The sequence below is a fragment of the Mobula birostris genome, chromosome 11, assembly GCF_030028105.1.
Source record: "Mobula birostris isolate sMobBir1 chromosome 11, sMobBir1.hap1, whole genome shotgun sequence".
Lineage (NCBI taxonomy): Eukaryota > Metazoa > Chordata > Chondrichthyes > Myliobatiformes > Myliobatidae > Mobula > Mobula birostris.
Window position 1 is genome coordinate 113,390,187 of NC_092380.1, and position 24,664 is coordinate 113,414,850.

Sequence of the window (24,664 nt, forward strand, 5' to 3'; positions counted from 1 at the left end):
CTACAGGAAAATGAATCTCAGGGTTGTATGTGGTGACCCATATGTACTTCGATAATAACATTTACTTTGAACTTCGAGCTTTGAAAAGAACAAACTTCAGGACGTACAAGACAGTGACAACATATCTAATTCTGATTCCTCAAAGACTGATGAAAGTTTCTACTGCAATTCTCAACGAATATACTGCTCTTCAATAAATAGAATGATGAATGATCACGGTCAGCTAGGGGAATGCTGTAAAAGACAGGTGCAGTAATGGTTCTTGAGTTCCCCTTTCCCACTCTCATCAGTGGCTATGCCTTTAGCAGCCTGGTCTCCAAGTTCTGGAATTTCCCCACACCTCTGCCTCTCAAGTTGAAACTTAATTGCCACTCAGCCACACACACGTATACAGCTAAACAAAACATCGTTCCTCCAGGCCAAGGTGCAAAACACAGCACATACAACTACAATGCACCGAGAGCCACAAAGTCAAGAGCACATTCCTGCGAGGCATGGCCTGAAGACTGGTGGTGGATAGGAGTCCTTAACAGTGAGTCCATAGGTTGTGGGAACAGTTTAGTGTTGGGGTGAGTGAAGTTAAGTGAAGTTTTCGCCTTTGGTTCAAGAGCCTGTTGGCTAAGGGGTAATAACTGTTTCTGAACCTGGACCTCATGGTTTGAGTCCTGAGGCTCCTGTACTTTCTTCCTGGTGGCATCAGTGAGAAGATAGCATGTCCAAGGTGGTGGGGGCTCCTGATGATGGATGCTGCTTTCTTGTGACAATGTTTTGTGTAGATGTGCTCAATGGTACAGGAGCCTCAGGACCACACCACCATGTTCAGGAACAGTTATGACCCCTCAACCATCAGGATCCTGAACCAGTGGGGATAATTTCACTCACCCCAACACTGAACTGTTTCCATACCCTATGAATTTGCTTTTAAGATCTCTTCATCTCATGTTCTCAATATTTGTTGCTTATTTATTATCTTTTTTCCTCTTGTCTTTTGCACGTTGGTTGTTTGTCCCTCCTGTTGGGTGTGGTCTTTCATTGATTCCATTGTGTTTCTTGGATTTACTGTGAATTCCCGCAGAAAATGAATCTCAGGGCTGTATATACTGTATGTACTTTGATAATATTTTTTTAAATTTTTTTTTTGTTCTTGTAACAGTTAATAAATAGCTGTAACGACTAATTTTTATGCCTCATTTTTGACTTCTGAAGAATGTCTGGAATCTAAAACCAGCAAATTCACCTGACCCTACATCAGGGGTTCCCAGTCTGGGGTACATGGACACCCTGGTTAATGGTATTGGTCTATGGCATACACAGCAACAGTAACTACATGTTGCAAACAATCTGGTTGGATGTGACTCATCGAGGGATACCCTGAAGCCTCTGCCCACGGCACACACATTGCACCATCTGTTCCTACCTTGATCAACTCCTGCAGCTTGGCGTCATTCCTCGAGTTGGGGTCGAGCATCGTTCGCACCTCATTCTCCTCTAGACGGGAAAGAAGAAGGCAGTGATGAACTGCTGGCCCGACCTCCACAACCTTCGGTGTGCCGGACGCATTAACTGTGGTCTCTTACCCAGCACTGTGTCTTCACGGTCCAGCTCGATGGGGATGGGACTAAGAGGCAGATTGATGGCGTTCTTCCCTTCCTCCTGCAGCTCGGAGACTGAGGGCGAGAGGGAGCAAGGTTGGGGGGGAAGGAGAGAGAGGTGGGGGCAGCGGAAGGGGTGAGAGGGGCGAGGGAGATGAGGCATAGGTAGGGGGAGAGAGATGGAGGGAGTTGGAGAAAGAGAGAGGGGAGAAGGGGAGGTAGAAGAGGGGTGAAAGGGGGAGGGAGGGAGAGAGAGACAGTGAAGTTGGTGGGGAAGGGGGAGAGAGGGGGTGAGTGGAAGAGGGTAGGGGAGAAATTTATTTTAATTTTAAGAAATTCCTTGTAACATATGTATTGCACTTACTGTTGCCAGAAAACAAACCAATTTCAGGGCAGATGCCAGTGACAATGGAACAGATTGAGATTCTGATGAACCCCTTCTGCCTGCCTGCGGTCCAGGAAGAGGCAGAGCAAAGTCAGGATGGTGCTAAACAGCAACTCCTCTGCTTGCACCCTCAGAAGCAGCTCTACTTCTATCTTTGATATCTCCTTTTCCCCCCTTTTCAAGGTTCTTTTGAAGACCCTGACCTGGAGTTGCACTCTGACTTTGGTTCTTTGCGGGAATGGGACCTGCTCTCCAGGTCTCACTACTAGCTGCTTTTTGGTCTCCAAAGGACACGGCCTGGAAGGCCAGCACGCCTTCAGGGCTCCAGGACTTTGTGGCTCTGGAGATGGTGCTGGTTCTACACCGGTGCCCCTGGCTGAGGTGTTGTGGGAGTACATGGAACATCCGGAGCAGCAGGTTAGCTGCTGTGGGCTCTGTGTCCAGAGATCTGCGCCTTTATGGTGCCGACTCTCTGGGTGCAGAGCTTGGAAAGAGCGACACAACAGACTTTTAATATCGTAAATCGGCGCGTTGTTTGTTATATCTCCCCTCTCACTGTGAAATGGGGACATCTCTTTTTCCATTATTAGGGAGAGAGACAGCCTTTGGTATGTCGGATACCAGGTGAACGAGTAGTCTTTGGGGTACTGCAAGTCTGTGTCTTTATTGATGCTTTGCTGCACACTTGAGTGCTCGGTGACGGGCACTGATACTTTTTTGCCAGTGGGGGAGTGGGGGCTGTTGCTTAGCGGCTGCTTATGTGTAGAAGGGGGGAGCTGGGTGGGGGCTTTGGGGTTCTAATGTTTAACTGTCATTCATTCTTTGGGGCACTCCTCTTTTGTGGATGTTTATGAAGAAAAAAAATTTCAGCATGTATATTGTATACATTTCTCTGACTTTAAATGTAGCTACTGAAACCTGTATCAAAGCTGCAGAAGATCGTGAACACGGCACAGCACATCACACAAACCAATCCTCCGTCCGTGGACTCACTTTACACCGCACACTGTTAGAGCAGTGCTGCCAGGATAATCAAGGACACGACCCACCCAGCCAACACAGCTTCGTCCCTCTTCCCTCCGGGAGAAGGCTCAGGAGCTTGAAGACTCGTACGGCCAGATTTGGGAACAGCTTCCTTCCAACTGTGATAAGACTGCTGAACGGATCCTGACCTGGATCTGGGCCGTACCCTCCAAATATCCGGACCTGCCTCTTGGTTTTTTTGCACTACTTTACTTCCCACTTTTCTATTTTCTATTTATGATTTATAATCTAAATTTTTAATATTTACTAATTTTACCTATTTTTAATATTTATTATTTGTAATCCAGGGAGCGTGAAGCGCAGAATCAAATATTGCTGTGATGATTGTACGTTCTAGTACCAATTGTTTGGCAACAATAAAGTATAAAGTATCTTTCCATAGTCATATCTGTCTAAAAAGCTGTTGAACAATGAAAATAACCAATGGACTCACTTTCAAGGAGTTTTCATTTCATGCTCTGGACATTTATTTATTATTATTACCTTCTTTCTTTGTGTATTTGTGTTGTTTTCTGCACTCTGGGTGAACGCCCAAGTTGGGTGGTCTTTTGTTGATTCTGTTATGGTTATTATTCTATAGATTTGCTGAGGATGGCCACAAGAACATTAATCTCAGCGTTGTATATGGTGACATGTATGTACTTTGATAATAAATTTACTTTGAACTTTGTTATTGCATCTGCTTTCACTACTTCCCCTGGCTGCCTGTTCCAGATATGCACCGTTCCCTGTGTAAAATAAATCTCCAGATTCCGATTCAGGCTCATTGACACTGACAAATGTGATGAGAAATTTGTTGTTTTGCAGCAGCAGTACAGTGCAAGGGCACAAAAGGACCAAAAATTACAAAATAAATAAATGGTGAAAAGATAAGGAATAATGAACAGCTCTTTTAAACTCCCTCCCCCGCACCTTAAGTGCATTTGCTCTGGGATTTCGAGACTGCTTGTGGGTAGAGTCACAGTAGCACTGAACAGACACAGGCCCCTCAGCCAACCCCGTCTGTGCCGAACTAGTTAAAAGGATATCTAGCGAGTGGGAGTCTTCCTGGGGATAGAGATAGAGCTAGAGCTAGAGAGAGATGTTTCAGATTTTACACCTAGCCATGTTTTTAAAAAATTATTTATTCATTTATTTACTTAGTGATACAGTGGAGACCACTCGACCATGGTTTTCGGTCGGGCACCAAAGGCTCGGAGAGATTCGGCGGGGGGCAGGTGCCCGGCGCTCGTCTGGGGGCCGTGGGCGAGTGGTCGGCGACTTGGGCTGGCTCCCCCACCGGACTTAGTCTGGTGAGGAGGGTGTGAGGACACCCAGCAGGACTGAAAAAAAAACAAGACCTGACAAAGGGCAGATGAGCTGCTTGTGAGCCAACGGCCATCTTCCGTGGAAGAGATTAAAGCCTCACGAATCGTATGTTATGCACCTGGTTAGAAGAGATATGATGAATTTGGGCGCTGCACCGTGGGCCTGGACCTGCCCAAGGCCTCCGCCTAAAAAAGGACTGAGCTCGAAAAAGCGGCCACGGCTGGAAGCCGACACGGCCTCGGGCTCGATTTTGGCGGGGGCGGCCGTAGGCGGTGCCAAGGCGGCCAGTGAGAACAAACTGGAGGAGAGGCTGTACTCAGTGCTGTTGCAAGATCGTAGAAGGTGGAGCTGCATAGCTGCCAACCCCAGATTCAGGACGGCACCCACCGACTGACTGACTGACAGTGGAGAGTTCGTCTTCTAGTTCTTCGAGACACACTGCCCCAACAACCTCACAACCCTGATTAACCCTAACCTTTGTATAGGCTACCGTTAGTCTCGTGAGACCATGGATTTGTGTCTTGGAAAGTTTCCAGGGCGCAGGCCCAGGCAAGGTTGTGTGGAAGACCAGCAGTTGCCCATGCTGCAAGGCTCCCCTCTCCACGACACTGATGTTGTCCAAGGGAAGGGCATTAGGACCCATACAGCTTGACACCGGTGTCGTCGCAGAGCAATGCGTGGTTAAGTCCCTTGCTCAAGGACACAACACGCTGCCTCAGCTGAGGCTCGAACTAGGAACCTTCAGATCCTTAGACGAACTCCTTAACCACTTGGCTACGTGCCAACACATCCTAACCTAATTACTGAACAATTTACAATGACCAATTAACGCAGTATGTCCTTGGACTGTGGGAGGAAAATAGACCACCCAGGGGAGACCCACGCATTCCATGGGGAAGATATCCGGAGATTCCTTACAGAACGGTGCTGGAATTGAACTCCGAACTCTGGACACGCCATGCTGACCACTACACGGGTTGAGGCAGCCACAACTCAGCTAGCGGCTTTTTCATGACTGAATAGCTTATCACCATCGCGCGTAGCGAGATACAGTGGATAACTGTGTGTGCTATCGAAATACATCAAAAACAGAATGCGGAATATAGTGACAACCGAAGAGCTGATAGATAGTGGAAGGGCCACGATGAGTTAGGCTGGGAGATATATCACGGAACATAGTATGGTATGGCCCTTTGGCGCACAATGTTGTGCTGACCTTTCAACCAACTCCAAGATCAATTTAACCCTTCTCTCCCACACAGCCCTCCATTGTTCTATCATCCATGAAGCTACCCAAGAGTCTCATAAATCTCCCTAATATATCTGTCTCTACAACCACCCCTTGACAGGGCGTTCCACACACCCACCACTCTCTGTGTATGAAAAAAAGCTACTTCTGACATCCCCCAATTCTCTCCTCCAATCACCTCAAAATTAATCCCTCTCGTATTAGCCATTTCCACACTGGGAAAAAGTCTCTGATATCTCCACTCAATCTATGCCTCTCTCATTTGTACAACTCTATTAAGTCACCTCTCATCCACCTTCTCTCCAAGAGAAAAACCCTTGCTCACTCAAGCTTTCCTCATAAGACGTGCTTTCAGATCCAGGCAGCATCCTGGGAAATCTCCCTTGCATCCCTTCTGAAAACTGCAAGTCCTTCTCATAATGAGGTGACCAGAACTGAATACAATATTCCAAGTGTGGTCTAATCAGGTTTTTCTGGAGCTGCAAACCCCAGGTTAATTAGTTCGTCACTACTTGGTGGGTGAGGGGCGTGTTCCTGTGCGGTACCGGTCGACGCTCTGTTGAGTTCTATCACTTTGCAAATTCGACAGGATATATTTCACCTCCCACGCTGTAATCCTCGCTGTAAACACAAACATTGGACAGGAATTGCTTGCCTTCACAAGCTGAATATTCTATTAGTCTCCACAGGAAGCTCTTTAATGAAAGGAGCATTAAAATTGTTACATTAGCTGCTGACTCAAAGCCAAACATCAATGAATCTAATAACCTGCCTCTTTCCCTGTTCTGGCTACAGGTGAATTTTAATGGTAAAATCACTGCCTTTGCAAAATTCCTTCTACAATATGCATTTTCAAACTGTTTCTCCATTACAGTCAACATCATGGCCAGAGACTGCTCGATAATTCAATCTTACACACTGCAGGGATGACTTCAGCGTAAGGAAGAAATTTATTTATTTAAAATTTATTTAGAGATACAGTACAAGACAGACCGCATCCATAGATCCTTCAAAGTTGCCGGACAAGTTGATAGGGCGGTTAAGAAGGTGTCAGGATTGTTGGTCTTCAGTAGTTGGGGGATTGAGTTCAGGAGCCACGAGGTAATGTCACAGCTCTATAAAACCCCTGGTTAGACCACACTTGGAATACTGTGAGCATTTCTGGTCCCCTCATTATAGGAAGGATATGGAAACTTCAGAGAGGGTGCAGAGGAGATTTACCAGGATGCTGCCTGGATCTGAGAGCATGTCTTATGAGGGTAGGTTGAGTGAACTAAGGCTTTTCTCTTTGGAGCGAAGGAGGAGGACAGGTGACTTGATAGAGGTGCACAAAAAGATAAGGACACAGATTGAATGGACAGCCATAGACTTTTCCTCAGAGCGAAAATGAGCTGATACGTTAAGGTGTTGCAAGAAAAGTATGATGGGGGGGGGCGAAAGAAGTCACAGGTAGGTACCCCCCGCCCAAGAGAATGGTAATCTCATGGAACCTGCTGCCAGGGGATGTTGGTAGAGGCAGATAAATTAGGGACACATGGTCACCAATTTCAGAGGGAGATGAGGAAGGATTTCTTTTCTCAGAAGGTGGTGAGTCTTTGGAGTTCTCTCCCCACTCTTCACCCCTAACCCCGAAAGAGCAGTGGCAGCAGATACCACCAGGATCAAGGACAGCTTCTACCCCAGTGTTATCGGACTATTGAACGGTCGGCTAGTAGGATGAAATGGACTCTTGACCTCACAATCTACCTCGAAATGACCTTGCATCTTATTGCCTGCTTGCTCTGCACTTTTTGTAACTGTAACACACACACAAAGTGCTGGAGGAACTCAGCAGGTCAGGCAGCATCTATAGAGGGAACTAAAGAGTCAACGCTTTGGGTCAGGACCCTCCACCAATTTAGGTCCGGCGGAAGGATTGGGAGGAAGGCGGAGGGGGCGGGAAGGCGCACGAAGAGGCTGGAGTGTAACTCAAGCGTTTGCCTTCACGGATAATCCTGTGAGAAGTGACACAGAAGCTCTGAGTTGTAGCGCACAGCTCTTTACATCACTATATCTGTCACTACACCCACCCCCTTAACTTGCGTCTGTAACCACGGTGACCGTAAAACTTGTCCCGATGTTTCTTAAACAATGCGGGAGCATCTGCCCCACAACCCACTCAGGCCAAAGTGTCTGCCCCTCACGTACCCCCCCCCCCCAGACAGGAGAATCTGTCCCCACCCATCACCCCCCCCAAGACAAGAGCATCTGTCCCCACCCATCACCCCCCAGACAGGAGAATCTGTCCCCACCCATCACCCCCCTCAGACAGGAGAATCTGTCCCCACCCATCACCCTCCCCCAAGACAAGAGCATCTGTCCCCACCCATCACCCCCCCAGACAGGAGAATCTGTCCCCACCCATCACCCCCCTCCCCCAGACAGGAGCATCTTTCCCCACCCATCACCCCCCCCAGACAGGAGCATCTTTCCCCATCCATCATCCCCCAGACAGGAGAATCTGTCCCCACCCATCACCCCCCCCCACCCAGACAGGAGAATCTGTCCCCACCCATCACCCTCCCCCCATTCCAGCCAGGAGCATCTGTCCCCACCCATCACCCCCCCCCCAGACAGGAACATCTTTCCCCCCCCACCACCCCCCCCGACAGGAGAATCTGTCCCCACCCATCACCCCCCCCCAAGACAAGAGCATCTGTCCCCACCCATCACCCCCAAGACAGGAGAATCTGTCCCCACCCATCACCCCCCCCAAGACAAGAGCATCTGTCCCCACCCATCACCACCCCAGACAGGAGAATCTGTCCCCACCCATCACCCCCCCAGACAGGAGAATCTGTCCCCACCCATCACCCCCCACCCAGACAGGAGAATCTGCCCTCACCCATCACCCTTCCCCCACCCCAGACAGGAGCATCTGTCCCCACCCATCACCCCCCCCCCCAGACAGGAGCATCTGTCCCCACCCATCACCTCCTCAGACAGGAGCATCTTTCCCCACCCATCACCCCCCCCCCCCCAGACAGGAGCATCTGTGCCCACCCATCACCCCCTCAGGCAGCTCTTTCTACATTCTCGCCTCTCACCACGTATGAAATATTTCCACTTCGATCTCGTCATACCACCGTCCTCCCACCTCACAACTGAACTCTTTATCCAACACCCTGAAAGGACACAGTGCTTGACAGCCAATAGGCACATGACCATCCCATCCTAAGGTTGTCGTGAGGATTAAGGTCCCATTTGAGAATGTGATATAGAGCACTACAGCACAGAAACAGACCCTTTGGCCCATCGAGTCCATGCCAAACTGATCTTCTGCCTAGCCCCATCTACTTGCAGCTGGACCCTAGTCCTCCACCCCACTCCCATCCATGTACTTATCCAAACTTCTCTTAAATGTTGAAATTGAACCCACATCCACCACTTCTACTGGCAGCTCGTTCCTCAATCTCACTACCCTGAGTGAAGAAATTCCCCAGCAGATTCCTCTTAAATACTTCAACTTTCACTGTAAACTTATGACTCCTAGTTGTAGTCTAACACAACCTCAGTGGAACAAGCTTGCTTGCACTTACCCCAACTATACCCCTCTTAATACCCCTCTAACTATAACAATACCCCTCTTAATTCTGTATACCTGTATCTCATCTCCACTCATTCCCCTACACTCCGGGGAGTAAAGTCCTAACCTATTCAGCCTTTCCTATAACTCAGACCCTCAAGTCCCAGTACCACTCACACAAATTTTCTCAGTGCTCTTTCAAGCTTATTGATATCTCTCCTGTAGGCTAGTGACCACAACTGTACACAATACACCAAATATGGCATCACCAATGTGTCTTTAACAACTTCAACATAACACCCCAAATCCTGTACTCAATGCCTCTCTCCCTTCTTGACAAGTGGAGTGACATTTGCAATTTTCCAGTCCTCCAGAACAATTCCAGAAACTAATAAGGATCATTACAAATGTCCCCGCAATCTCTTCAGCCACCTCTTTCAGAACCCGTAGGTATAGACTTTTCAGCTTTCCAACTCCTTAGTAATAGCAACTATACTCACTACTCGCCCTGACACTCTTGAATTTCTGGCATACTGCTGGTCTTCCACAATGAAGACTGACACAAACTACTTACTAAGTTTACCTGTCATCTTTTGTCCCCCATTCCTACCTCTTCAGCATCATCTTGCAGCGATATCCACTCTTGCCTTTCTTTTACTCTTTATATATCTGGAAAAACTTTTGGTATCTTTTTTTGATATTACTGGTTGGCTTACCCTCATATTTCGTCTTTTCTCTCCTGTCTTTTTTTAGTAACCTTATGCTGGTTTTTAAATGCTCCCCAATTGTCTAACTTCCTCTAATTTTTGCTATATTATACACCCTCTCTTTTTCTTTTATGCTGTCTTTGATTCCCTTGTGATTCTCTTCGACTTTGGCACAGTATTGTACATCCAACTCCAGTTCCATGCCCTTGTCAGTCAGGAGCTGCAGCTGGATGCACTTCCTGCAGATGTAGTCACCAGGAGACTGTCCGGTACTCCAAGATCCCACATCTCACAGGAGGAGCATTCCACCGCCTGAATTACCATCCTGTCTACACCGAAGCTTAAGTTCTAGCCTGCCTGCATCTGTTCCCACCCAAGCCTGTTGAGCCAAAGCCATAGAGTTGTAGAAAAGCACAGCACAGAAACAGGCCCTTCAGCCCATCTAGTCTGTGCCAAACCATTTAAACTGCCTACTCCCATCAACCTGCACCAGAACATGTTCCCCTTCAACTCTTCACCTTTCACCCTTAACCCATGACTTCTTCATGTAGTCCCACCCAACCTCAGTGGAACAAGTCTGCTTGCAATTACCCTATCTATACCACTCATAATTTTGTACCCCTCTGTCAAATCTCCTCTCAATCTTCTACACTCCAAAGAATAAAGTCCTACTCTATTCAATCTTTTGTCATAACTCAGGTCCTCCAGGCCCAGCAACGTCCTTGCAAATTTCCTCTGCCCTCTTTCAATCTTATTTACATCTTTCCTGTAGGTAGGTGAACACAACTACACACAATACTTCAAATTAGGCCTCAACAATGTCTTAAACAACTTCATCATAACCTCTCATCTCCTGTGCTCAATACTTTGATTTACGAATGCCAATTTTCCAAAAGCGGCCTTCACAACCCTATCTACCTGTGACACCATCACATTTAGATGCAAATGATGCCTAACAGCTATGGAAGCCTTACACTCGGTGGCCACTTTATTATGCACACCTGCTTATTCATGCAAATATCTAATCCGCCAATCACGTGGCAGCAACTCAATGCGTGACAGCATGCAGACATGGTCATCCCTGTACCTAAAAAGACCAAGGTAACATGTCTGAACGACTGGCGTTCTGTCACACTCACCTCAATATTAAGCAAATGTTTTAAGAGGCTGGTCAAGGACTACGTCTGCAGCTTGCTACCACCCACACTGGACCCCCTACAATTCAACTACAGACACAACCGATCGACAGACGACATAACAGCCACAGCTCTACACACCATCCTTACACATCTGGAGAAGAGGGATGCTTTTGTGAGAATACTGTTCTTGGACTACAGTTCAGCATTCAACACCATAATTCCCTCCAGGTTCGACAAGAAGCTCAGAGACCTCAGCCTTCACCCCACCTTGTGTAGCTGGATCCTGGACTTCCTGTCAGATCACCGGCAGATGGTAAGAGTGGGCTCCCTCACCTCTGCCCCTCTGACCCTCAACACAGGTGCCCCTCAGGGCTGTGTACTAAGCCCCCTCCTTTACTCCCTGTATACCCATGACTGTGTTGCCACCCACAGCTCCAATCTGCTCATTACATTAGCTGATGACACTACACTGACCTAATCTCAGCCTGACACAGTGGTGTCAAGTAAACCACCTCTCCCTCAACATTGCAAAAACAAAGGAGTTGGTTGTGGACTACAGGAGGAATGGAGACAGATTAACCCCTATAGACATCAATGGATCTGGGGTTGGGAGGGTGAACAGCTTCAAGTTCCTTGGCATAAACATCACTGAGGAGCTCACACGGTCTGTACGTACCGGCTGTGTGGTGAAAAAGGCACAACAGCGCCTCTTTCACCTCAGACGGTTGAAGGAGTTTGGTATGGCCACCCAAATTCTAAGAACTTTCTACAGGGGCACAATTGAGAGCATCCTGACTGGCTGCATCACTGCCTGGTATGGGAACTGTACTTCCCTCAATCACAGGACTCTGCAGAGAGTGGTGCGGACAGCCCAGCGCATCTGTAGATGTGAACTTCCCACTATTCAGGACATTTACAAAGACAGGAGTGTAAAAAGGGCCCGAAGGATCATTGGAGACCCGAGTCACCCCAACCACAAACTGTTCCAGCTGCTACCATCTGGGAAACGGTACTGCAGCATAAAAGCCAGGACCAACAGGCTCAGGGACAGCTTTTTCAACCAGGCCATCAGACTGATTAATTCATGCTGACACAACTGTATATTTCGATGTTATATTGATTCTCCTGTTGTGCATAATATTTATTATAAATTACTATAATTGCACATTGCACATTTGAATGGAGACGTAACTAAAGATTTTTACTCCTCACGTATATGAAGGATGTAAGTAATAAAGTCAATTCAATTCAATTCAAGAGGTTCAATTGTTGTTCAGACCAAGCATCAGAATGGGAAGGAAATGTGATCTAAGTGACACTGACCCTGCAATGATTGTTGGTGCCAGACAGGGTGGTTTGAGTATCTAGGAAACTGCAGATCTCCTGGGATTTTCACACACAGCAGTCTCTAGAGTTTACAGAGAAGTCCAATAATTGGAAAATGGCCTCCACTCTTCCTTGGTGAGCTGTCCATGACAGCTGTTGGCGAGAGCAGGAACCAGGAGAGAATGTTTCTTCTAACTCCACTTTTCTCCCTTACCTTTGCCTCTTTGCCAATATCCTCACTCATATCAAACCCATTCAGTGTGGAATTTAATAACCAATAAATCTAAATAACCTTGTTGTTTTAAATGAAGGAGTCAGGGGGCACTAGACAATGCCATTTACAAAGGCAGACAAACAATAAAGATGGGTTCTTTCTCTTCATCCTTTTCCAAATAATCAGATAAAACTTGTGGCAACTCCAAAAAGAAAATTCAATTACCCAGTGCGGTGCTGCCGCGGACTGCCTTGATGAATGCAAAGATTACAAAGGCATAGAAAATTCAGCATAACAAGTCAGCATTTACGAGGACAAAGCTTTCAATTTCATTATTTAAAAAAAAACACTTTCTCCGAAGGATCTGAAGGGCTTCCAACCTATTATGAGATTACAACCCACAGCATTGTCACATGCAGACAACAAATGCTACAGCTCACAGAAAAAATGATTAAATGAAGTTTTCAATGTCTCGAAATACTCGAGGGCAGATAGTACCTTACCTTTACAACAAAGTGCTCCACAACCCATTGCACTCAAACCAATGCACCTTCATTCTGCCTGAAGATTGAAAATAGCCTGCAATATTTTAATAACCTTCAGGGTGAGTCACTGTTTTCCTCCCAATTTGTCTTCGGTGGCTGTCTTGTGTGCACTCTGTTAAATGCAGTACTTCTAATTTTATTTCCCAACACAATGACAGGCTAGTAAAATTAGAAAGTAGTAATGCTGCAGACTGCGGATCAAGTCTCCTTGTAGTTGCTGAGGTTCACTTCCTGTTTTTCTAGGCAGTAAATGTTCATCGACTACTTCAAATCAGATCGCTCAACATTTCAGGAACAGCTTTTTCCCCCCTGCCAGCAGATTTCTGAAGGGACAATGAACCTACGAACATTATCTCACTATTTTATTTTCTTCCTTTGCTCTCTTTTTGCACTATTATCCAAGTTTTATACATATGTATTTATTTATTATACACACTTATTATACAATTATATTATACACTTATTGCAATTTATAGTTTTTGTTGTTAAATACTGCAATGTACTGCTGCCATGAAACAATAAATATCACGGCAAATGCCGGTGATATTAAACCTGATTCTGATTCCGAGCTAATTCGACAGGCTGAGAACCAAGCAATCAGGTTTACTATCGACATACTGTATATTTTGAATTTGTTCTTCCGTAGCAGCAAGACAAAAATTATTATAAGTTGCAAAAATAAATGAATAGTGACATATAAGTACTTCGATAATATATTTATTATCAAAGTATGCATGCACGATGCAGCCCTGAGACTCATCTTCCGGCTGACAGCAACAAAACAGAAACACCAAGCAACACACATCAAAGTTGCTGGTGAACGCAGCAGGCCAGGTGGCATCTCTAGGAAGAGGTACAGTCGACGTTTCGGGCCGAGACCCTTCGTCAGGACCTCTTCCTACAGTTGCTGCCTGACCTGCTGCGTTCACCAGCAACTTTAATGTGTGTTACTTAAATTTCCAGCATCTGCAGAATTCCCCGTGTTTGCGTTTTTAAAAACACCATGGAACCCATTCAAAGAAAGCAAACACCCAACATGCAAAAAAAGAGAACAAATCACATAAACGGCAATAAAAATCGGCAAATAACACGCAGAACATCCAACACCAAACCACAGAGTCCTGGACACAGTCTAGCAATGTTCAATTTAGGGTTGTGTCATTCATTGCCTGGAGGCAGCAGACCCTGTTGGTTCAAAATTTACTTTGAACTTTGAAAATACTTCAGGTAATATCAGAGCTATCAAACCCAGAATCATAAAGAAGAGACGGGTCCTGACGAAGGGACTTGGCCTGAAACATCGACTATTTACTCTTTTCCATAGATGCTGCCTGACCTGCTGAGTACCTCCAGCATTTTGTGTGTGTTACACCAGAATCATAATCAGGTTTATTGTCACTGACTTATATGACATGAAGTTTGTTGTTTTACAGAAGTACAGAGCAAAGACATTACAAAATAGATAACTACTGCAAAAAAAAAAAGGAATAATGAGGTAGTGCTCATGGGCCATTCAGAAATCTGACAGCGGAGGGGAAGCAGCTATTTCGGAATCGCTGAGCATGGGCCTTCAGGGTCTTCCACCTCCTACCTGATTTACAGACTTCTAATCTGCCTGCATCTGGAGTACTGCATGCAGTTCTGCTCACCACGGTACAGGAAGGATGTGGAGGTTTTGGAAAGAATGCTGCCTGCTTTGATGAGTGATAAATAGAGGTTGGGTAGATGTAGGTGGTTTTTCTGGAGCAGCAGAGGCTAAGGGGAGACCCAATAATCAATAAGATGATGAGGGACATAGATAGATTAGACAGGCAGTATATTTTTGCTCAAGGTTGAAATGTCTAATACCAAGAGGGCACAAAATAAAGGTGAGAGAGGGCAAGTTTGAAAAAGATGTGTGAGGCAAAACATTTTTTTTTACAATACAGATTGTGGATCACCACGGTAACAATGCTATGCCAGCCTGGCACATTCTGGAGTTCAGAGTTCAATTCCGGCACCATCTATAAGGAGTTTGTTTGTTCTCCACGTAAACCACGTGCGTTTTCTCCGGGTGCTCCGGTTTCCTCCCACACTCCAAAGACGTAGCAGTTCGAAGGTTAATCTGTCACTGTGCATTGTCCTGTGACTGGGCTCGGATTACATTGATGGTTTCCTGGGCACTGTGGCTCACTGGGCAGGAAGGGCCTGTGCCGTGCTTTATCTCTAAATAAATAAACTAACAAACAAACGGAAAAGGTGGGGGCTGCAGGGGTAATGGTGATAGAGGCATTCAAGAAGCTCTTAGCTGGGCTGGTGGTAAAGTGCCTTCTTACTGTGTACAGTACCAGCAGTTATGGTCAAAATGACAATAAAAAGCGACTTGACTTGACTTGACTTCAACTGCTGCAGTCTTTCTCTCTCTGATGGGAGGGAGCTTCAGGATTTAGCCCCAGTGACAACAAAGGAACAGAGATATATTTCCAAGTCAGGATGGCGTGTGACCTGGAGGGGAACCTGCTGGTGGTGATGGAGGACTCCTGCCTTTGTCCCAGAGAAGTCTGGATTGTTCTCCCAGGAAGGTTGAGAGGAGTCATAGTCACAGAAAAGTACAGCACAAAAACAGGCCCCTCGGCCCATCTAGTCCACTAAACTGCCTACTCCCATTGACCTGCACCGAGACCATAGCCGTCCATCTCCTACCATCTGTGAACTTATCCAAACTTCTCTTAAACATTGAAATCCAGCTCACATGCACCACTTGAGCTGGCAGCTCGTTCCACACTCTCACCACCCTCTGAGTGAAGAAGTTTACCCTCATGTTCCCCTTAAACTTTTCACCTTTCACCCTTAACCTGTGATCTCTGGTTGTAGTCCCACCCAACCTCAGAGTAAATGCAAGCAGGCTTTTTCCACTTTCTATACCTCTCATAATTTTATACAACTCTATCAAATCTCCTCTCAAACTTCTACATTCTAAGGAATAAAGTTCTAACCTATTCAATCTTTCCTTATAACTCAAGTCATCCAGTCCCAGCAACATCCTTGTAAATTTTCTCGGTACTCTAATTTCCTCCCTCTTCTGTCCTCTGAGAGGGCCAAAGGGAGGGAGAGTGAAATGGGATTAATGTAGGGTCAGAAGATAGTGATCAGAATGGACTTGGTGTGATGTGACATTACCACACAACTATTGAACTCATTCCCCTAATGAATGCCAGCACACCATTCGCCTTGTTAATCACCCTATCAACTTGTGCAGCAACTTGGAGGGATCTACAGACATGGATATCTCTGCCCCTCTGTTCCTCCACACTGCTAGGAATCCTACCATTAACCTCGTACTCTGCCTTCAAGTTCAGCTTTCCAAAGTGAATCACTTCACACTTCTCTGGATTGAACTCCATCTGCCACTTGTCAGCCCAGCTCTGTATCCTATCAATCTCTCATTGTAACCAATGACAATCCCTCTGTGCTCTCCACAACTCCACCAGCCTTCGTGTGATCAACCACTGTTTTCTCTCTCGCATTCCCATCTATCTCACCCCCTGCCCGCCAGATCCCACCCATCACCCACAGATGGGGAGAAATATACTGATTAGCCTCCCAGACTGCACGTCTTTGGGATAGAGTCATAAAGCACATAAACAGGCCCTCCAGCGACTCAGGAACAGCAGTTTCCCCTCTGCCATCTGATTTTGGAATGGACTTTGAACCCTATCTCTACTTTTTTTGCACTACTTGTTTAATTTAACTATTGTATATTTACTGTAATTCACAGCTTTTTTTCTCTTGTGTATTGCACACAAGGACAACAAATTTCACTTCACATAGTATGCTGGTGATATTAAACCTGATTCTGATTCTAGTCAGTGGCAAAACGTTATTCTGCCTCGACCATTGACCTTCATAGGGACCATATCCCTCCATAACCCTCCCAGCCAAAGTTCTCCTAAATGTTGAAAGCAAGCTCGTATCCACTATTCCCGCTGATTTGGAAAACGGTATTAGGGATCATGGGTTCGGAGCTGTGTTTGAAGAAACCTTGAAAACATTGTAATTCATCTTCAGCACTGTAACGCTGCAATCCAACAGAGGGACTCTGAGTGGATTAAAATGGAGACCAGGTGCCAATCAATTGGGTTGCTTTGCTCTGTTTGATGTCAAGTTTCTTGACATCCCTTGTTGTGCATGTAGTATTTCAATAATATTTGAGTAATCTTGTATATGTATTAGTTGATTAAGCATTCTTGTTCATTTAAATAGTTAAATACAGGTTATATGCAAAAATACGTTAACTGCATACGTCACCAAGCAACCCGTGATATGTATGTGCCTCACTTAGAGATGAAGCTACACCCATATTTTCAGACTCCGTGAGTTTCTTTGAATTAATTTAATGTTTTGAAGTTACAAAACATAACATCCCCTTTACACTTTCCTCCAATCATCTTAAAATTAGATTGAGTGGGCAGCCAGAAACTTTTTCCCAGGGTGGAAATGGCTACTATAGGGAGGATAATTCCAAACTAATATGAGTCTGTCCAACCTCTCCTTACAGCATGTGTCCTCTAATCTAGTGAGCCTGGTCTGCATCCTCTCCAAAGCCTCAACATCCTCCCTGTAACAGGGCAACCAGAACAGCACCAGGCGCTCCAAGTGAGGCCTGGTCAGTTTGCTATCTTCATCTTCACCTTCATCCTCACCTTCATCCAGGACTGAGGAGCCACTGTTTCTGCCTCTCTCTACACTTGCCGTTTGTTTTCAGAGATACTTTATAGACAATAGACCATAGGTGCAGGAGTAGGCCATTCGGCCCATCGAGCCAGCACCGCCATTCACTGTGATCATGGCTGATCAGCCACAATCAGTATCCAGTTCCTGCCTTATCCCCATAACCTTTGATTCCACTATCTTTAAGAGCTCTATCCATCTCTTTTTTGAAAGCATCCAGAGACTTGGCCTCCACAGCCTTCTGGGGCAGAGCATTCCATACATCCACCACTCTCTGGGTGAAACTCCTCAACTCCATTCTAAATGGCCTACCCCTTATTCTTAAACTGTGGCCTCCGGTTCTGGACTCACCCATCAGCGGGAACATGCTTCCTGCCTCCAGCATGTCCAATCCCTTAATAATCTTATATGTTTCAATAAGATCCCCTTTCAGCCTTCTAAATTCCAGAGTATACAAGCCCAGTCGCTCCAATCTTTCGACATATGACAGTCCTGCCATCCCGGGAATTAACCTTGTGTACCCATGCTGTACTCCCTCAATAGCAAGACAGGGAGAGGCTTTGGTCTCACAGTTTTCAACATGGTCAGTCACCTGATACGAGTCAATATATAATTTAATTTGTGGAGACGATGCAGAAGGAAATGCACCAACAAATCATCATGCATCTCAGTTTAAGAGTTCCACCCGTGATTTGTTTTTGTTTTACAAAATGTGGACATAGAAATTCTCATTGCATCTCTTCCCGGCCCGAAGTGTCAACCGTTTATTCATTTCCACTGAATGAATATTGCAGATGCAGCTTCCCTAGAGTTTTGACTAGAGTCTGGACTCCTTTATTGCGTGGCTGTATCTTACTGATACCTTTATGTGCTTGCTATCTGATATGTGATATATGTGCCTTGTGCTGTGCGTGACTGTTGGTATTGTGTTTTGTACCTTGGCCCCAGAGTAACGCTGTCTCATTTGGCTGTGGTTCAATGACAATTCAACTTGAATTGAATTATAAACCTGCAATATAACTTCCCCACTCCTGAACTCAAAAGGCAAGTATGGCAGATAGATAGATAGATAGATAGATAGATAGACATACTTTATTGATCCCGAGGGAAATTGGGTTTTGTTACAGTTGCACCAACCAAGAATAGAGCATAAATATAGCAATATAAAACCATAATGCCTCCTTTATCACCCGATCACCTTGTGTAGCCACATTCAGACTCCCCAAGATCTCTACATACAATCAATGCTATGAAGTATCCTGCCATTAACTGCACGAACACGAGAGGTTCTGACCTGCTGAATTCCTCCAGCGTTTTGTGTGTGTGTGTTACTCTGTTATTAACCACACACTTCCCCTCTACATTTGACCTCCCAAAGTGCAATACCTCACACTTGCCTGGGTTAAACTTCATCTGCCATTTCTTCATCCATATCTGCAACTGATTTACATCCAAAGTCAAAATCAAAATACATTTTTTAATCAAAGTTCGAATATGGCTCCATATACAACCCTGAGATTCATTTTCTAGCAGACATTTAAAAGAAAATGAGGAGAAAAGAAAGTTATGAAAAACGATACATAAAGATTGACCAACGACCAATGTGCAAAAGACGACAAATTGGGTAAACAAAAAATAAATAACACTGTGAACATGAATTGTAAAGAGTCCTTGAAACTGAGTCTACAGGTTGTAGAACCAGTTCAGAGTTGAGGTGAGTGAAGTTATTCACACTGGTTCAGGAGCCTGGGGTAATAACTGTTCCTGAACCAGGTGGTGTGGTACCTAAGGCTCCTGGACCTCCTCCCAGAGCGAGAATAGAGCATGCCCTTGCTGTATCCTTTGGTAATAAATTTACTTTGAACTTTGATCGCCAAGGACACTACGTCACTATATACAACCCTGAGGTTCATTTTCTTGCAGGTATTGACATTTAACAATGATATAAAATAGAATCAATGAGAAACTAACATATACAGACTGACAGACAATCAATGTACAAAAGGCAAACTGTGCAAATACAAAATAATAATAATATTTTATAACTGAGTTAATAAATGATACTGAGAACATGAGTTGTAGAGTCATTGAAAGTGAGTCCATAGGTTGTGGAATTAATTGATTGTTGAAGTGAGTGGCTTGTCCACACTGGCTCAGGAGCCTGATGGTTGAAGGGGAAGAAATGTTCCTGAACCTGGGACCTTCTGCATTGTCCACAACTCCACCAATCTTTGTGTCTTCTGCAAACTTGCTAACTCACAATCTTTTGCCAGTGTGTGGTTCTACAGAAGCCGGGATAGAAGGATGGTGAGGAACTGTTAGCTAGCTGATGGCCGTATTATATTTCATACAGAAACAAAATCACGCTGATGTACAGCTGCTTCTCCAAAACAACACGCACCCTCACTCCAACTAAATCCAATTACGTTGTCAAGGTTACCCGGCTTCAGGCTTTCAGAATTAATGCCCATGGAACAAAAATTCACCTGCTAGTCCAGCAGTTCAAATAGAGATCAAGATCTGATTATCAGTTACAAACAAAAAAATAGTGGACACATCTTTGTCCACCATTGAGTACATCTACACGGAGCGCTGTTGCAGGAAAGCAGCATCCATCATCAGGGACCCCCACCACCCAGGCCATGCTCCCTCACTGCTGCTGTCAGGAACCAGGTTCAGAAGCCTCAGGACTCACATCACCAGGTTCAGGAACAGTTATTATCCTACAGGATCTTGAACCAAAGGAGTTAACTTCCCTCAACTTCACTCGCCTCATCACTGAACTGTCCCACAACCTATGAACTCACTTTCACGGACTCTTCATCTGATGTTCTTAATAATTATTGCTTATTTATTTATTACTATTATTTTCTTTCTTTTGTTTTGTATTTGTAGTTTGTTGGGGGTTTTTACACATTGGCTGTTGTCCATCCTGTTGATGGGTGCATTGATTCCATTGTGTGTCTTGCATTTACTGTGAATGGCCACAAGGAAACAAATCTCAGTCGTTCAGCATTCAGGATGAGGTAGTAAATTGGATTAGACTTTGGCTTTGTGTGGTAGCAGATGGTTGCCCTTCTGACTTGCGGCCTGTGAGGAGAGGAGTGCCACTGGGATTGATACCGGGTCTGTTGCTGTTTGTCATCCTTATCAATGACCTAGATCAGTGGTCCCCAACCACCGGGCCGCGAGGGAACGATATGAGTCAGCTGCACCTTTCCTCATTCCCTGTCACGCACTGTTGAACTTGAACACCACCTCCCCCGCCCCCCCCCCCCCGGTCAGCCAGTCCGCAAGAATATTGTCAATATTCAACCGGTCTGCGGTGCGCAAAAGGTTGGGGTCCCCTGACCTAGATAATAATATGGTTAACTGGCTCCGCACATTTGTGGATGACACCAAGATTTGGGGTGCAGTGGATTGGAGTAGGATCTGGACCAGCTGGAAAAATAGGCTGAAAAAGTGTGAGGTGTTGCACTTCGGTAGGCCCACCAGAGGTCTCTCACAGTGAGTGGCAGGGCACTGAGGAGTGTGCTAGAACAAAGAGATCTGGGAATACAGGTTCATAATTCATTGAATCACAGGTAGATAGGGTTGCAGAGAAAGCTTTTGGTGCAGTGACCTCCATAAATCAAAGTATTGAGTACAGGAGATAGGATGTTATGTTGAAGTTGTATAAAACATTGGTGAGGCCTAATTTAGAATACTGTGTGTGTATATATGTATATATATCTTATTTAGATTATGAGGACACTCAGTCCTCGTTTATTGTCATTTAGAAATGCATGCATGCATTAAGAAATGATACAATGTTCCTCCAGAGTGATATCACAAAAAAATCAGGACAAACCAAAGACTAACACTGACAAGACCAGATAATTATAACATATAGTTACAGCAGTGCAAAGCAATACCATAATTTGATAAAGAGACCATGGGAACAGTAAAAAAAAGTCTCAAAGTTCTGATCGACTCCCAATAGTCCCCGATAGCAGGTGGCAGAAGGGAGAAACTCTCTCTGCCATAAACCTCCAGGCACCGACAAACTTGCCGATGCATTAGAAGCTCCCGACACAGCCAACCCTGAGTCCGTCCGAAAACTTCGAGCCTCCGACCAGCCCTTCAACACCGAGCACCATCTCCGCCGAGCACTTTGACCCCGTCCCGGCCACCGAGCAACAAGCAAAGCCGGGGATTCGGGGCCTTCCCCTCCGGAGATTCCGGTCCACACAGTAGCAGCAGCAGCAGCAAAACAGGCATTTCAGAAGTTTCTCCAGATGTTTCTTCGTTCTCTCACGTCTGTCTCCATCAAATCAGGACTGTGCATGGCACCCTACTTGACAGATAACAGACATCACCACCGGAGTGGCCACTGCAAGCTGCGTCATACCGCCATCTTCTCCTCCTTCATCTCAAAGTATATACACTTTGATAGTAAATTTACTTTGTATTTTGAATCGTCCCTGTAGATAAAAAGGACTCTGTCCAATCTGGATTGGGACTGTTGATGAAACTAGAAGGCAGGAAGGCACACCACACACATGGACTGTGGTGGGAGGAGAACTCTTGTCAAAGCAACTGAGTCATACTGCATGGAAACTCAATAGGGTGAATGGACTGATTCTGCTCCTGTGTTTTATGATCTACTTACAAACCTGGTCCACTTGATTTACAAAGGTCTGGACGTTGTACCTTTTGGTCAGTTTCCGTGACCTGACTAATTCACCAACGATATAACACTTGTTTGTCCACTATGTGCCATATCGTGTGACACGGGCAATCATGGTCTTTCCAAGCAGCTTTCTCTACCGCAGTGGTTTGCCATTGCCTTCTTCTTTACAAGGCAGGTGACCCCAGCCAATATCAATACTCTTCAGAGATTGTCTGCCTGTTATCGGTGGTCACGTAACCAGGACTTGTGATATGCACTGGCTGTTCATACGACCATCCACCACCTACTCCCATGGGTTCACATCGCCCTGACCGAGGGCTAAGCAGGTGCTACACCTTACCCAAGGGTGACCTGCAGGCTAGCGGAGGGAATGAGTGCCTTACACCTCCTTTGGTAGAGACGCATCTCCACCCCACCGCCCAGTATATATAATACTATGTACGGAGACTGAAAATTGCTCTGCTCAGTTCAATTCAGGACACTCAGGGACCTGGTCTATATTGAAGCAACACATATAAAAGTTGCTGGTGAACGCAGCAGGCCAGGCAGCATCTCTAGGAAAAGGTGCAGTCGATGTTTCAGGCCGAGACCCTTCGTCTGGCTGCCTGGCCTGCTGCGCTCACCAGCAACTTTTATATGTGTTGCTTGAATTTCCAGCATCTGCAGAATTCCTGTTGTTTGGTCTATGTTGAAGTTGTGTGTGTGAATGTACATGCGATATGTGTTGTATGCTGTGTGTGACTGCTGGTGCTATGATTTGCACCTTGGCTTCGGAGGAACACTGCTTCATTTGGTTACACTTGTGGGTATTCATATCTGTTTGAATGAGAATTAAACTTGAACTTGGACTTCAAACCAGGACCATAAATACAAAGAACTGAAAGGATAAGATACCGACTGGAAAACTTCGAAGGCTCAGAAAGCGCATCAACATCTCTACTTCCTCAGGAGGCTAAAGAAATTAGTCATAGTCATACTTTATTGATCCCGGGGGAAATTCATTTTCGTTACAGCTGCACCATAAATAATAAATAGTAATAAAACCATAAATAGTTAAACAGTAATATGTAAATTACGCCAGTAAATTATGAAATAAGTCCAGGACCAACCTATTGGCTCAGGGTGTCTGACCCTCCAAGGGAGGAGTTGTAAAGTTTGATGGCCACAGGCAGGAATGAGGCAGGCCCCCATTCAGCATGTCCCCATCATCCCTTATCAATTTTCATAGAAAACATTCTCGAAGAGGACCACAACCAGGTTTGGAGGCTTGCATGCCTCAATGGCCCAGAGAGTTCTGCTGGCTGGAGTCAGGGCCCGGTACAATGACTCTTGGTAGGGTCACCCATGCCAAAAAGGTCAAAGAGTAGGGGCCATACTAAGAGTGGCTAACAACCCTGACTGGTCAAAGGATAATTGCTACAGAAACAGCAATGTAGAATCCTTCTATACAGAGATGGAGGACCTTCACTGCTGTCGTAAACACCAGCGGTGTAACGGGCAGCCACTATAGAAGACATCCTACTTGAATGCATGGCAGCTGGCTACGACCTTGGGAAGCAATTGAGATTGCAGGAGGCCACAGAGAGTTGTGCACACAGCTCAACACTTCACAGAAACCAGCCTCCCCTCCATGGACTCTGTCTACACTTCTCACTGCCTCAGTAAAGCAGCCGGCGTGATCAAACCCCGGACATTCTCGCTTCTCAGAATCAGGATCAAGTTTAATATAACTAGCTCAGCTCTTGAAACTTATTTTGCAGTAGCATTACATTGTAATACATAATTATTTTTAAAAACTATATTACAATAAGTATGTATCTGTGGAATTCTCTGCCACAGGAAACAGTTGAGGCCAGTTCATTGGCTATATTTAAGAGTGAGTTAGATATGGCCCTTGTGGCTACGGGGGTTAGGGGGTATGGAGGGAAGGCTGGGGCGGTGTTCTGAGTTGGATGATCAGCCATGATCATAATAAATGGCGGTGCAGGCTCGAAGGGCCGAATGGCCTACTCCTGCACCTATTTTCTATGTTTCTATGTCTGTCTGTCTAGGTACCATATCCGATGCAGACTTTGGTGACCATGGTTTTCCATATAGATCTATCCTTCATTTTTTGCATGACTTCCATTTCCTCGATGTGTAGCCACCTGGCCATGCTTTTGATGTACATAAGCTGAGGTCTTCCTCTAGGTTTGCTCCCCTCAATCT

General features: G+C 45.5%; 1 protein-coding gene across 3 annotated transcripts in view; it reads right to left on the reverse strand.

The window, feature by feature from the left end:
* Positions 1–24,664, reverse strand: part of parvaa (parvin, alpha a) — a 109,216-nt gene that overhangs the window by 64,896 nt on the left and 19,656 nt on the right. For 2 of the 3 annotated variants that reach the window (XM_072272881.1, XM_072272878.1), the window contains exons 2-3: positions 1,578–1,667; positions 1,418–1,488 (exon numbers count right to left, since the gene is read on the reverse strand). In XM_072272881.1, coding sequence (XP_072128982.1) covers positions 1,418–1,488; positions 1,578–1,667 — 161 coding nt within the window. Of the gene's footprint in view, positions 1–1,417; positions 1,489–1,577; positions 1,668–13,032; positions 13,277–24,664 lie in introns of those variants that run through there. The other variant, XM_072272879.1, reaches the window with a different exon arrangement.